Source organism: Leptonotus elevatus, chromosome 9 (assembly GCF_054856555.1).
Source record: "Leptonotus elevatus isolate MCC_2025b chromosome 9, RoL_Lele_1.0, whole genome shotgun sequence".
In the NCBI taxonomy this organism is placed as follows: Eukaryota; Metazoa; Chordata; class Actinopteri; order Syngnathiformes; family Syngnathidae; genus Leptonotus; species Leptonotus elevatus.
The window spans coordinates 22,832,993-22,847,829 of NC_141247.1; the positions used below are offsets into that span (position 1 = coordinate 22,832,993).

Below are 14,837 nucleotides of genomic sequence, written 5' to 3' on the forward strand. Positions count from 1 at the left end.
AGTATATATTGGATTGTATTTACGTACATATACAATATGTGTATTTATTTTATTATTTCTAGTGTTTAGTTTTACAACTAGGGTGTCATGACAACAAAATCACATACACGTCACATGCTTGCTACGCAAGCGACACGGTGCATTTAGGGTGCTTTCACAACATCGCAACTGGCAAACACGCAGCGCGCCGTTCTGCACAGTCATCGTTCCATTCTTCCGTTAATCATGTTGTTTATGATTGTGACTCAAATCATGTTTTGCTAAAGTTGGTATGGTCCTTGAAGGACCTCTAAAAAGCCATTTGAGGTGTAAACGGAACATGGGTGCATGTCGGTACAAGTCGTCCATTTTGTAGAATGTGATCAAATGGTGCTGAGCCTCGGGGAGAGATCAACACACGCGTCATTAGCATCATTAGCTCGTCCCGTCAAAGTCATTTCAATCAACGCTTCGTTTCTTGCCCTTATTTGTGCCGGTCTACGTGTCTGAGTATGAAATATAACGTGCAATATCTTCACATAACTGCCTATGTCATTTTTAATGTACCGTCGCAATATCAATCATAAATATCTATCATGCTTGCTAAAAATGGTCTTTTTATCGTTTAAGTGTAGATTCTTTTTTTTATTTCTTGTGGGGGGGTTTCTGAAATCTTTCAAAAAGTACTTGCAAGTTTCTTTTTAAAAACAAAAAAACATTCATCTGTGAGACTATGGGTACTGCTGTTTTGGTTCGTAATAGGGTTTAAACATGTGTTTGACTAAGGTATTTTTAATGTTTATATTTTTGATTTTATTTTGCTTCTTCTTTTTTTTTTACTCTGCTGTCTTCAGCCAGGTTAGCATCATAAATGAAATTATTTTCTCAATGGCATTCATTACCTCGATAAACAAATGTTAAATGAATGGAACCAATAAAATATGGTTTGGGTATAGCATCTTTTAGGGGAATGGCCACTAGTTGTTGTTTAGTATAGAGTACTGGTCGGTTCTCATAGCGGAAATTTGGGGTGGCCCTTCATTCAGCCAGCGTGACTCATCCAGGCCTCCGAGGATTGCGAGCGGACAGGTTAGGAAACCGCATACGGCGAATGCCTTCAGGCGTGGAAGTCCACTCGTGTCTCCGCGAGCAAGCCAGCAGCTGTAAACGTGTGCAGTGATTCCGAAAGCAGTGCTTCTCAAACTGGGCGCCACCAAACAGGTTGCCATAAATTGTGTTCTATCATGTGTGTACATGCTCTATATATATATATATATATGGGGAGTGGTGCGCAAATAAAGCAAATTACAGTAATTACTTCTTACATTAGCTTTTGGTTAATTACAAACTCTGATGTGATGGTGGCACATCACATTTGATTACAATAAAAGTAAACAAAAAATCTCATACAAAGTTTTTGGTTCGAGAAGGGGCAGAATTAAGCCAAAGCTTGTCATGGCTAACCCCCCCCCCCCCCCCCAAATATTGAAAAATAATTCAAGTTACCAGCTGCCAAACTCATTTACAGCTACCAGCCAAACACCCGTAGCTAACAGCTAGCCAGTAGCCTCTTACGTCGGAGACTACTGCCGTATTATACAATGATGGCGTAATTAATTAGCGGTTTCTTAGCGTCCTAAATTAGTGATCGAATATGAGTTTGGGATAGCGTTGTGTTGAGGTTGGTTGGCCGTCGCAACTTTAATGTCAACGTCTAAAAGGGAAGTCAAGCTAGCCATCATGCCATGATGTGGGCCACTTTCAATGTATGCTAAAGCTATTTGCATTGCCATCAATGTAAACAAGTTTCATTTTGAAGTTAGCCTGAGCGTAAGCAGTGTGTTTACGTTGAATACGTTTCAGCTTCCTTGGCGTGTCCGGTGTCCACTGTGAATGCACACTTTGCTATACCCCACCCTCCCAACCAATCCGCGGATTGTAGACGGTCCGAACCGTGGGGCCTGATCCGAACCGACCATGGATCATCGCTGATCCGTTGCACCACTAACGAACAGCAATGTTACTTTTTTTGTTTTCTCTCAAAAGTAGGCAACTTTTTAATTGCTATTTCAAGGTACACATGGTGGTTAGATCATGCCTGTGCCGTGTTTAGAAGGGAACCTGTAGATATGATGCGCATACCGAGTCCCAGGTCTAAGGATCTCGGTTGCGCCATCGAGGAAGAAGACACTTGAATAGAGTGGTGTCTGTTTGTAAACTCGCGTAGCTGAGGGGAGGGTTAGAATTCCCTCGGCAGCAACACTTGTGAACTGAAGATTCTCGGCATTCCGGGTTGCGCAAGGAGGTCTTGAGGGTCTTCCTAGACAGGAAGTCATCTGTCATGAGGGATTATTTGGAATGTCTGGAATGACTGCCGTTGTTATTTGCCTTTTTTTTGCGCGGAAGCCAGTGCTCAGGCGTTTCACAATGAGTCGACCAATCGGTTCAACCTCTTGTGAACGGGGGTATTGTTGAAACTGTGTTGGTTTTCAGTCACAATCTGGCGTTTTTGAAATGTTCTTAGACAACAGTGGTGTCTCATTTGAGTTCCTGCGATGATATTACCACAAAAGGTGAAAAATTGCCAAGTCCGCAAGAAAGCGCCATCTTTTAGAGGCTGTTTGATCTCCAACGCCAGTCTGCCATTCCAATCAGGTTTGCACTTCCTATGGCAGCATCTCTGCGCTTCCTCCGTCATATAGAAGCACATTTCCGAGCCCGAGGCATTTCTAATTACTATTGGCTGACGTGTAGTGACGCCGTTCATGTCAGATGTGCAACAAGGTGGACGGAATCCTCGCGTAGACTTGTGCCGGGACTGTCGAGAATTTGACGTCTGTCCAGGATGTCTCCCATGGGCCGCGCCACTTGTCGGGGTTGTCAAGTGGTCTGTCTGGGGCACTGAGACTTTGGGTTATAAAACAAACCGGCTTGCCAACTATTTGTCTTTTAAGGTACCCCCCCCCCTGTCGTTACTCCTTTTGGATCCTCGAGAGCAGGAAATGTCGGATGGGCGGTTGCGAGGGAGGGTGGCGGAGGGAGGAGGTTGGAAAGCCCTTCCCTCCCTCCAGGGCAGTCAGATGAGTTTAACAGTCTGGAAGCTGAGGTTCCGCGCCACGGAACCCTTGGCGCCCGGACGTCAGGAAATTTCTTCCGTAGCTACTCTGGGATGGTTTGCTGACCAGACGAGGTCCTGCTGAGTCCACTGATTTGAACATATTATTCTAAGATGGACTGCGACTTGAACAAGTCCCCAGCTTGAAATGTCCTGGAGTTTGGCTCTCTCCCTACCCCCTAATCACCATGCGGTATCTTAAATTGTGATTTAAATTTGTTCCATGACCACAACTTGTAATGTTGAAAAGAATTGAAATGCCATTAATCCATTCCAGATCCCCAAAAACCCTGCAATGTTTTTGATGAAGAGAAATGTAATGAGGTCAAACGTCACACATGTTGAAGATATTTTTGCGCCACAATTCATTAACTTGTTTCATGAGCAAAGTCCTATCAATGAATTGTGCATTTGTTCCTCGCTCTGTTTGGGAGCATCTGCCAACACGAGGTTAGCGGGTTTGCGCTGACAGTCGTGCCAGAGAGCACGACTCATGAAGTGCCCCCCCCCCCCCCCCCCCGGCTGGTCACCATCCCGAAATGCCCCCGACCTCACCTTGCGCACACAAAGGCACCGGCAATGCTCACTAATGTGCGGGAAGAGCTGTGACAAATTCGACTTAGTGGGGTTGTTGTTGCTCTCCACAAAGGGGTTGTTTTTGTTTGTTAGCTAGCAGGATCGTTCAAAAATGGCCGGCCTGTTATGGTGTGAATTTTATTTCACATGAGCAGTCAGCACGACTTGCCTGACAGGACATTCGAGTTGACTTGAAATAATCCATTCATGTATAACCAGCGTGACTCCAAACCATTGACACAAAACTTCCCCACTAAAGAACACAGACGTGGCTGCTGCTTCTTTGATTATTTAGCCGTTTTCAGCCATTGAGTGATGGGCATTACTGGCACCTACAGGACTGGAGCAGAAATGTTGCCCGTTAGATATGCAGATTTTAACCCTGGGCTTCGTTTATTAACAACAGAGCCACTTCAGAAAATAATTTGTTTTCAATGTAGTTCCGCTTGCATTTTGCCGTTGACCGACTTCCACTTAAAAATGGCAGATATTTCCCCTGCCTAGCTGCCAAGGTATGGAAAGCCAATGTATAAATTAGCTTCGTTGATATGATGATATCACAGTTGAAGCCACTAATATGGAAGCGAGGACAACATTCCAACAAACCTGGATTATTGTTCGGCCTTGGCAGAGTTTTACACTTTAGCTCATGCTTTAGAATTTTCATAGTCAGGTTGCAGCTCTTGATCAACAACTACTGTATGTCCTATCCACAATTACACATTCTATTTTCTGTACCGCTGCGGATGGTCTCTAACAACCACAGTGGAAGAATCCCAAGACCTGAAAAACAAGATTTCCTTTGGTGATCGGCTGTTCCTTTTGTCAGCGCCGGGCCACGCTGCGGTTCCCTGAGGCGAACTGCTTGTGTTCCAGCCTCTCGTGTTCCGCGTGCAAACACAGGAAAAACAGCAGATAAAAGGCTGGAAAAGTGTCCATCACGCCCTGTGAAATGGAAATTGCTTATCCAGAGGGGGAATGAGGAAACCGTAGACAAAAGGCTGCCGATTCCGTCCTGCATGCTTTGCACGCAGGGGGGATTTCAAGGAGCGCAGCCAAGCTTGATGTTTTACTTCTGATTGGTCATTTTTGGACTTGGAGTCAAACTTGAAAAGGTGACATTATGGAAAAGTGACTTTTTAGTTGCTCGTATAGTTGGATCTCTGGAGTGCCTGCCCACCTATCAAGTATGACATTAAACTTTAGGCTATTTCTAAAAATGTGTCTCTGAGCAGCTCATTCTGAATTTGCTCACCATTTTGATATAGCAATCGGTGCAATTTACTGTACGTAATAATGGCCCCCATGAAGATTCTCCAACCATGAAGTTTCAGAAACACTTTCAAGCAATGGTCCAGTCGCCGTGGTAACAAAAGGCAGAGCCGGTCCGGATGGATGGGATGTTAGTTTCATTTCTTCTTATTTTACATCTTTGACTACTTACTGCTTTCTTAGATTTTACAATCTTACTTTGCGTCCTAATTATTTACTTAGGAACTTACGACCTTACTTATTTACAAAGGTCTTTGCTTATCATCTTATTTACTTAGTAACTAACGTAAACTGGCATAGTTATAAATTTACACCAACTTACTAGCTTACTTTCACACTTCTGACCATACTTGCCAATGAACTTCTTTACGAACTTGCTTGGTTAAGAACTAATGAGCTTTTTGAATTTGCTTGCTAACGAACTTATTTACTTAACCGCAAACTTACAAATGACTTACGTACAAACTTAGGAACGTACTTACTGGCCAACTTGCTTCAAAACGTTCTTTGGAACTGGCAAACCAGCTAACGTACTTACAAACTTACTGACAGATTCCTAACTTACAAATGTTCTGTCTTCAAACTTACAACTCGTTTATGAACGTACTTACTTAAGAATTCGCTTTAAAACGTAACTTACTAACTTACTTATTTACTTACTTATACTTACTTACTTTGTTGGATAGTTGGGAACTTAGTTGCTTTATTAGCCAAAATGCTAACATGTCATGGATGAGCTCTAGTTGTTCCTATGAAAACACTGTGTTACGATGAAGCGTGTCAGTGAGAGGACAAAAAAAAATTTCCTGGTCTGGCCTGGCTGATCACTTCTGACACGACCTCCCGCATGTCTCGCGTCTCCCGTCTTGCGGAGTGCAGCGCCGCGGTGAGCCGGCCCGTCTGGGCCTCGGCGAGGGGCTCCGTCCCACAAAAACAACAATGAAACTGTCATCACCAATTGATGCTTATTTTCCCGCGGATTCCACATCGATTTCAAGATGTTTGGCAAAAACAATCCACCACGTCCATTTCCCAACCTGGACAGCTTGTGGATCAGAAGGCGGCGTCGTTGCCACAAGAAAAACTCAAAACTCAAACTCAAGATTTATATCTCCAATCAAGGGAAAATTTGCTTGTTCCTTGTCTTTCAAGATATGTTTTTGTTAGAGCATTTCACGTGCTTTAAGCATTTTTTCCTTAAAAATATTAAAGTATTATAACTTGTCTGGATTTTGACTATATTTCTTTATTTTATTTTATTTATTTTTTTTTGGTCGCATTATTTTTAAGACCAAGCTTTTCTGTGCACGGTTGAGTGGAGCTCTCGTAGACAGGCGCACTTGTCTGTCCGTCTGCTTGTCTGCGTGGGAGAGGCGCCTGCCACTTAACGACGTCTGACAAGGGAGACAGCCGCGGCTTTCGGCTACTTAGGAACTGTTTTGGGGTCACACAGAAATGATCTATAGGAAGTGGAGGATCAGTCGGATAACGCCAACTTGGCGGCCACTTAAGTGGACTAACTAGTTCACTTTAGCTCAGGAGTGTAGTTTGTTCTTAAATCTGGATATGGTGGCCCCTACTCTCATAGACGGACGGGGGGGGGCTCAATTTTAAAAACTCGACAATGTGGAGGACTTACTGTGGGACAGCCAATGGTTCGTTGTTCATTCCAGAGCAGAATATATGATGTACTAAACATTGTCTCTTGATTAGGAAATGCCACCCTCAGAGATGCTTCCCTATTGCCCTTGAGGAAAAATTGAATATTTAGTAACTAATTATCACCATACAGAGACGCTATTGCGACAAAACTTAACCGCAGAGCCCATTTGAATGCCATTGCTAACCAAAACAGCACACGGAGCACATGAAATGCTGCTTATTAGAATTTAGTTTTAAGGCAAGTCATCATTGAGGATGGCTCGAGAAAATGACTGTAAAATGAGATTGAAACTTTAATGTCAGATTTGTACAAGGGTTCGTGTTTTGTGTTTTTCTCATTCGTGTCCTATATGTGGTCAAGATTTGGTGAAATTGGATAAATTATCTCGACAAATTTGTCTTGAACGCCAAAATGACCCTGAAATGTCTGCTTCAAACCAAAATGTGCCTGTGTCTTTTCGGGCATGGCCTCCTGAGACTTTTTTATGGGTCTATTCCAATATTGCTTCATGAAACTGGCTCGGGGCGCTGAATTTTCAACAAATTATTTTCTGAGGCAGCCCTCAAAGTGTAGCGCGTCATTCCCCATGTCCTCTTTTAATCCCGCAGGCTCTGATGCGTCCAGGTCGCCTCGACCGAATCGTCTACGTTCCTCTCCCAGATGCTCCGACACGACAGGACATTTTTCGCCTCCAATTTGTGAGCATGCCCGTGGCCCAAAATGTGTCTCTGGATGATCTGGTGACTTGCACGGACAAGTACTCTGGAGCCGAGGTAAGTTTGGCTACTTCGGTTTCCACTTTGAAATAGGAAGTGACGGCAGGAAAAGATTAGATCTCTCTGGACGAGTGCTATCTCTCAGGTTTGGTGCCTTCTCTCTAGGGACAAAAACCTTCAATTGGTACTCGCACCATAACTCCTCCCGGGCTAGACAGTCTGTCAAGACTAAAACCTTTTGGAACTGGAACCTTCACTCAGTAACTACAACCTGCTTCGTGGGCTACAACCTTCTCTCAGCAGTCTCTTGTGTCTAGTACCTAATCGTGTACCTTCTTTTGGGACTCGTACCTTCTTTTTTGGACAACCCTATATCGGGAATACAACCTTCTCACTGGTCTTGGACCTTCTCGCAAATCTATTCTTAAGACGAGAACATCAACCCCAGGACTCACACCATCTCTGAGCGCAAGTCCCGGTTCTCAAGACGAGAACCCTATCTGACGACTTGAACCTTCACTTGGGACTGGCACCTTCTAACAGGAATATTACTTTGTCTCATTACTAACACCTTTACTTGGGCATGACGCCTTTCTGTTGGGACCAGAACCTTCATTCAGGACATTTTCTCAGAAATAAAATCCTCTGTCTGGACGACAACCTTCTCTCAGGACAAGACATTCTCTCAGGTCTTAGACCCTTTCTCTGGACTAGCACCTTCTCTCGGGACTCGAACCTTCTTTTGAAACCTTGTGTCTGTGTACTTGTAATCTTATATCCTTCTCTCGTCTTAAATAATATGTTAAAAGTGGCACATGTGTGGTTTGGGTGCCGAGCTGTTTCATTATACATAAGTTTGCTTGGGAGGATGTTGTGACTTTGTGGAGTTCAGTCCAGCGAGTTGCAAATGTTTACGAGGTCGATCTGACACCGTCAAAACAGCAACCTCGCTGACTCCTCACAGCAACGGCCTCGAGGCGGCGTCTAAGGTTCCCAGTATTTGTCTGCGATGTACTTTCCAGCGCAGTGTGATCGCGTCTTTCCCCAATGTCGCGAGTCGGCCTCATGATCTGGTGGCTGACTGTGACTGATCGTCGCACAAACGCTTGGTTGTGCGACCGGCTGGTCTCTTCTTATTCCGTGTGATTCTCTTTCACAGAATTGCAACAAATACTAACTCCCGACGGGCTTTTTCGATGTGACGCTCCACTGTTGTCTCTGCTCCCGGCGGGAAATGTTTTGATGAAAAGTCAAGGGTGAATAAAGTGCCAATGTTGAAGCTAATGCCAGTAGCTTTTTGGTTGTAGCATAGCATTATTTTACAAATAATACAATTACATTGCTTACTTTGGTTTCGTCTGCTGTTGATTCTTGAGGGATTCAACTTGACTATATGCGTGGCCGGCATAGATTTACCGGAGCCTGCGTTCACCTGGGTTCATTTTGAAAACAGTTCCCTTCGACCTCCGCATCAGTCAGGTTCGTTCAGGGCGTCTGAAGTAAGTCAAGCTAAACGGAGGTTATCAGCGGGGTCCTTCTCATATCCTGCATGGAGAAGCGGCCGTACACCTGGAGGAGGTATGCGGCGTGAACCCCCCCCCCCCCCTTGTTATCGAGTATTGTGTTTGACATAGGGGTTTCTGCCCTGCTGTCTCCGCCGTGGAATGAGTGCTTTGCCGTCACTTGCAGCTTCTCCAACGAAGCCCCACGGACGTTCAAAGACAAGCCACGGCTGATGAGAAGTCTCACTTGTCTATCTCTTATTTCTCACATAGCAGCTGCTGGAGGTCATATTATACTGGATCTCTAGAAGGGAAGCTTGGATGGGCTCAAAAATGGCAGTTTCAAGCCAAAATAGCGGACTTCCTGTTGAGTTTCAGGCATGGGTCCGTGAGACTTGAGCTTGGCTCAATTTCCGATTGATTAGTTAAACCGGTGTTGGTGGCAAATTATTTTCCCCAACGCATGTTGTGAGGAAGTTATTCTCAGCACGGCGCTTGGAGGCTTGTTAATCTCACCTGTCTTCCTCCCTACTTGCAACAACTGGTTTCCCAGCGCTAACCTTTCCCTCTCAACACCCCCCCCCCAAAAATGGCCACAGGGTCCTCTTCCTCCAAACACAAGTGACATTTGATAGCGTAATCGTCGCCTCGTCAGCAACAAACCCCCAAAGGAAAAAGGTGTGATGGCGCTGAGCTCCAGTTGTTTTGTGTTTGTGGTCGGGGAAAACACCCGACAGGATTCATTACACACAGTCGGATCGGATCAAAGTCAACAGATACGTCGCAGTAAAGGTCCACGGATGCTAACATGCTAAAGCTAAAGTACAGGATATAATAAAAAGAAGAGCAAGGCCATCCTATTTTTTTTGTTTTGACATTTTTTAAGTATTTTTTTCCTCCAGCTTTAAAATGAGTCCGTTTGAGCCGCATAATAGGAGGTTAATAAAAGACAATAACACCTTTTATAATGATACACACACACACACACACACACACACACACACACACACACACACACACACACACACACACACACACACACACACACACACAATGCAATGCAGCCACCCACACGGGGAGACAAACAGTTTCCTCTTCACACCTGTTATTCGGTTACTCCCCTTTTTGTGATTTACAACCTTGTATTTGTCACGGCAAAGATTCTTATCAACTTAAAAAAAAAAAAAAGAGAAGGCATCTATAAATGTCCCCGATGCTCTTTGACAAACAGTAGCTGTGCATTTAATTGTACCGTTGGGCAACGACGACAATGAAAGATAAACAGCTTCAGAGGAATGCACGGCTGTAAAGAGGACATTTACACAACAGCTAACTAGTCAAGAATTTGTTTGAGGTTTTTTTATGTTTGCCTTTCAAACAATCCCCAATAGATTTGGGGTTTTTTCCGTAATTAACTTCCAATTCAAATCATCGACACAAAGATTGCAAAAACAAACAAAAAAAGTTTATTATTTAATGCTACTCCCAATTGAAATCTAGCGTTGTACTTGTAAACCTTTGAACAACGTGTTGTAAAATTGAAAACAAAAAATACTCGCAACACATGCAGACAGACGATACAAAAACACTTAAAGGCGTATATACTTAATCCTCATTGGAAAACGACGAATATTTCCGCATTTAGTTGTGACCCTCTTCTGTTTCATCATTAAGTTAGGTAAGGTCTATTATGTCCATACGACACCCGTCACTCAATGCCCACGGAATTATTGCATGACATCATAATACCTGTTTTTATAAATACTGCAGAGTGGCATTTTTCCAATTGTAAGACACAATACAAATATTTTCGTTGGTGTCATTTTTGGGGCTTGATTGATGGCGTTTCCATTCATTTCAATAGGGAAAGATGATACAAGGAAATATGCGAGTTATATGACTCGTATCATTTTGCTGGGGATTCTTCATAAGCGCAAACAACACTGCTGCTGCCGTTCTGTACAATCATGGTCATGTTTCATTTTTCAACTTTGAGACAAATGCTGTTTTCTAAGACGACACTCATTTGATAAGGCTCCACTGGTCCCACGTGGCGCAATCCCCGTCCCCGAAGAAAGACGGCTCGACAAAGAGCGCGAGGAAAGAAGCCGTTCACACCTGCGCTCCGAAACGAGTCTTTTGTTTCTCCTTTTTGTTTTGGTCCGATGTTATGTGTCGGCTTGAGTTTTTCTCAGCCACTCGCTAAAAGTCTTTGGTTCCTCGGCGGGGGTTCACCACTCGATTGGGGGCATGGCCACCAAAGTCTGGCCTTGTTTTGTCTTAACGATATAATGAAAATGTCTTACATAAGAAGGTTGCGAGAAAAAGTTCACATTTTAACTTTAAAATCATTATGTCAATATTTTTTGTAAAAAAAAATTTTTTTAGTTAAAAACATGTGATTAACTAGTTTTTATTTAGTTCAATTAAATTAATTTCAATAGCTATTATTGGTCAAATTTGCTTTTAAAAAAAAAATTTTTGTCACAAAATATCACTAAAAAGTTTTTAAAAAGTTGAATGTTGTAAGCTAGCACACAATTTTTTCTTTTCATTTGTTGTTTTAAAATATTAAATCTAGGTATAAAAAGTGGAATAATACAAGAAATCACATGAATTTTATTATTATGTTTAAAAAGTTGTAGGTAATACGGTATATTTTAATAAACAAAATACAATGTTGATTGCAAGTTATTACACAAGTTATTTTTATTAGGCTACTTAAAAAACAGACTTTACACAAGGAGCATTGTGTCCGTTCATTTGAATTGGGGAAAAATGCTTTGACGTGAGTAATCCTCGTTATGAGATTGGTCACGGAAAAAATTCAGCTCTTATGTCAAACTACTATTATATACACATTTTTCATTTTTATCCTAAACCTCGCCCAAAACGTCACGGTAACGTTAACTTATGTGTGAATTGGTTATGTTTTTTTTTTTGTTTTTCTGTTTGCCAACCATGATTAAAAGTCCGCTTGTGGCCTTGGCGGAGGTAATCGCCCTATCGTTTGTACTGGATGTCGTGTTCAGTCATCTCACGGAGGCCAACATTCCCCGTGTGTGTCGACGTGCACTTTGCTTCTTGTGAAAGGGGCGGAGAGAAGGAAAAAAAAAAGCACATTTCACTGGTGCACATCACACAGGTGGACTTTTACACACCTTGACGTTAACACACACACACACGCACACACGCACGCACACACACAGGTCACTTGAGTGTGGGTGTGTTTGGTAAATATGCCATCCCTGAATTCCCAGCTCGGCGGAGAATGCCGAGCTTTCATTCGTCTGATTAAGGGGCGAGGACAAATATGTCCTTAAAGGCGAGGACCGCCTATGCCCCTGTTCACACACACACGCACACACACACACACACACACTTAACTTTGTGTAACCCCAACACAGGTGCTACCCCACACGGGTCTTTCCAAAACATACAACCAATCACAACGGCAATTTGAACTTTTTTTTTTTTTTGTGTAGCTTGGAAAGCTTGACGTGAAATATTCTGCTCGTCTGTCTCCATTGTTACTCCTTCATTTGTTTTTTCATTCTAATATCAAAATCAGGAAAATGTAGATGTTTAGTGCTCTTAATTCAAAAAAGCACACGTCTCTTGTACATGTCAGGATCTGGTTCTGGTAGTCATAGATTAAATTAGTATTTGGACGAGAAACTTCAATTGGGACGAGACCCTTAATTTGGGACAGGAGCCTGCATTGGGGAGTAGACCCTATTTTGGGGACTAGTACCTTCTCTCAGACCTATTATGTCCTCTCTGTACTCTAACCTGTGCTTGGGACTAGACCCTGCCTCTGGACTACAATCCGCTGCCAAGACTAAAAACCTTTTTCTCGGGACTAGTACCTTTTCTCAGGTCTAGAACCTCTAAGACTGAGGAACTTCTTTTGGCTAACCTCATCTTTTGGGAATAAAACCTTTTTTCAGGATTAGTACCTTCTCTCAGGACTAAAACCTTCTGGTTCTAGGAAGTTTTTTTTTTTGTCTGGTTGGGACTAGAGCCTTCCCTTGGGACTAGAACATTAATTTAGGATTACACCCTATATTTCTGACCAGTGCCCTCCCTCAGTTCTTGTACTTTCTCTTGGTACTAAAACCTACCATTAGGACTTCAACCCTCCCTTGGGACAACAATTTTCTCTCAGGACAAAAACCTTTCCCTGGACTGAAACCTTATGTTAGGACTAGGAAGCCTCTTTCAGGACTAGAGCCCTCTCTGGGGACAACAGTCTTCTGTCAAGATTAGAACCTCCTCTTTGTATGAGAATCTTATATGTAGACTAAATCATTCCCAGGGCACTAGTACCTTTCTGGACTAGAGCTCCCTCTGGACTAGAACCTTCCCTTAGGACTAAAACCTTTATTTGGGGCTAGGCCATATTGGAACACATGTTAAATGGGAGCCAGCACGCGCCTGCCACTATTTAAAGCGTGACTGATGAACCCCCAACTAAAGTTCAGATGTTTTAGTTTTTGAATGTGATTGATTGATTCAGAGTTGAGTTATACAGGTCAGAGGTCACATTAATGGTGGGGGGGGAGGGATTTTGAAATGATTAAATTTTTTTATAGCACAAGAAGCTGGCTTTTCAACAAGGGTGTGTAGACATTTTGTATGTACTGCAGCAATGTCTTATGGACTTCTTCTTCTTTGGTGGCATAGCTTTATACCGTCACACTTTCATCATCACACACACTTGACTGTGCCGGCCTCTTCTCTCTCTCTCTCTCCCTCCCTCCCCCACCCTCTCTTTCTCTCTTTTTTTCTCTCTCTCACTCTCTCTCCCTCTCTTTCTCTCCCTCTGTCTCTCTCGGTTTCTCTTTCTTTTCTTTCTCTCCCACTCCCTCCCTCTCCCGCTTGCTCTCCCTCTCTCTCTCTTTATTTCTTCCCTTTTCTTTTCTGTCTCTCTCTCTCTCTCTCCTCCCTCTTCCACTCTTCCTCCCTCTATTTTTCTTTCTCTCCCACTCCCTCCTTCCCTCTATCTCTTTTTTTCTCTCTCTCTCCCTCTCACCTTCTCTTTCCCTCTCCCACTCTCTCTCTCTTTCCCTCTCACTCCCTCGCTCTCTCTCCCCCCCTCTTTCTCTCCTTCTCCCCCCCTCTCTCTTTCTTTCTCTTTCTCTCTCTCTCCTCCCTCCCTCTCTCTACGACACTGTTTGTGTTGGAGCAGCAGGCCGTGCAGATGCTTCCTCTTTGGCTTTTTTTTCTGGAAGATCAAACCTTTTTATTTTTGGCCGTTCCATCCATCCATCCATCCGTTTAGCTTGTCATTTAATAACAGAAAGACGCCATCCATTTCTGCGCTAAGCGGCTAACGTGTGCATCGACGTGGGTTGCTGGACACTGGAAGGTTCAGACTGGAGACTCGCACATAAGCGACTTCCTGCCACCTTCCTCCGTCCTCGCTCCTGTAAATGTGAGCGATTGTGTGCGAGGGTGAGGCAAGCAGCGGGGGGGGGCGGACTGGACGTCGCCGGCTGTAGACACAAGGGCGGATTGATAGTAAACACACACACGCGCACGCACACGCACACACACAGAGTGGATGTGCTGCTCACAGGCACTTCATTAAGGCTGTCTGATACGCTCACTGAGCGCCTTTGTTGCTGGAGGAAGCCAGAAAAGTACACCAGACTGATTTGAGTCCGTATGTATGTGCTGCCTGACGCGATTAGCCAGCTCGCGTTTTTTTTTATTTTCTTAGCAGCCCCAAGGGGTGAAGGGCTTATTTTGGGCAGGTAGGCCAGCGACAACCTTTGTGGAGCGCGGGGACTGTAGCGGTGGCACAGCAGCTTCACGTAAAAAAGACATTTTAAAAAACGAAATCGTATACGACTCTAACTTTAGCTTCGTAAAAATATTTTACAAATTATTATTTTTGAGTTCCTTTGGTAGCATTTATTGCTTTATAGTGGGTAGCAGCATATTTAGTTTCTGTTTTATTTAATTTGATTATTTTGTATTTTATTGTATTTTTTGACAAATAAATTACA

General features: G+C 43.4%; 1 protein-coding gene across 1 annotated transcript in view; it reads left to right on the top strand.

Moving 5' to 3' along the window:
• afg2a (AAA ATPase AFG2A) overlaps positions 1 to 14,837 on the top strand; it is a 105,198-nt gene that overhangs the window by 83,989 nt on the left and 6,372 nt on the right. The window contains exon 16 of the mRNA XM_086085669.1: positions 7,214 to 7,378. Within this exon, the coding sequence (XP_085941795.1) occupies positions 7,214 to 7,378 (165 nt within the window). The remainder of the gene's footprint in view (positions 1 to 7,213; positions 7,379 to 14,837) is intronic.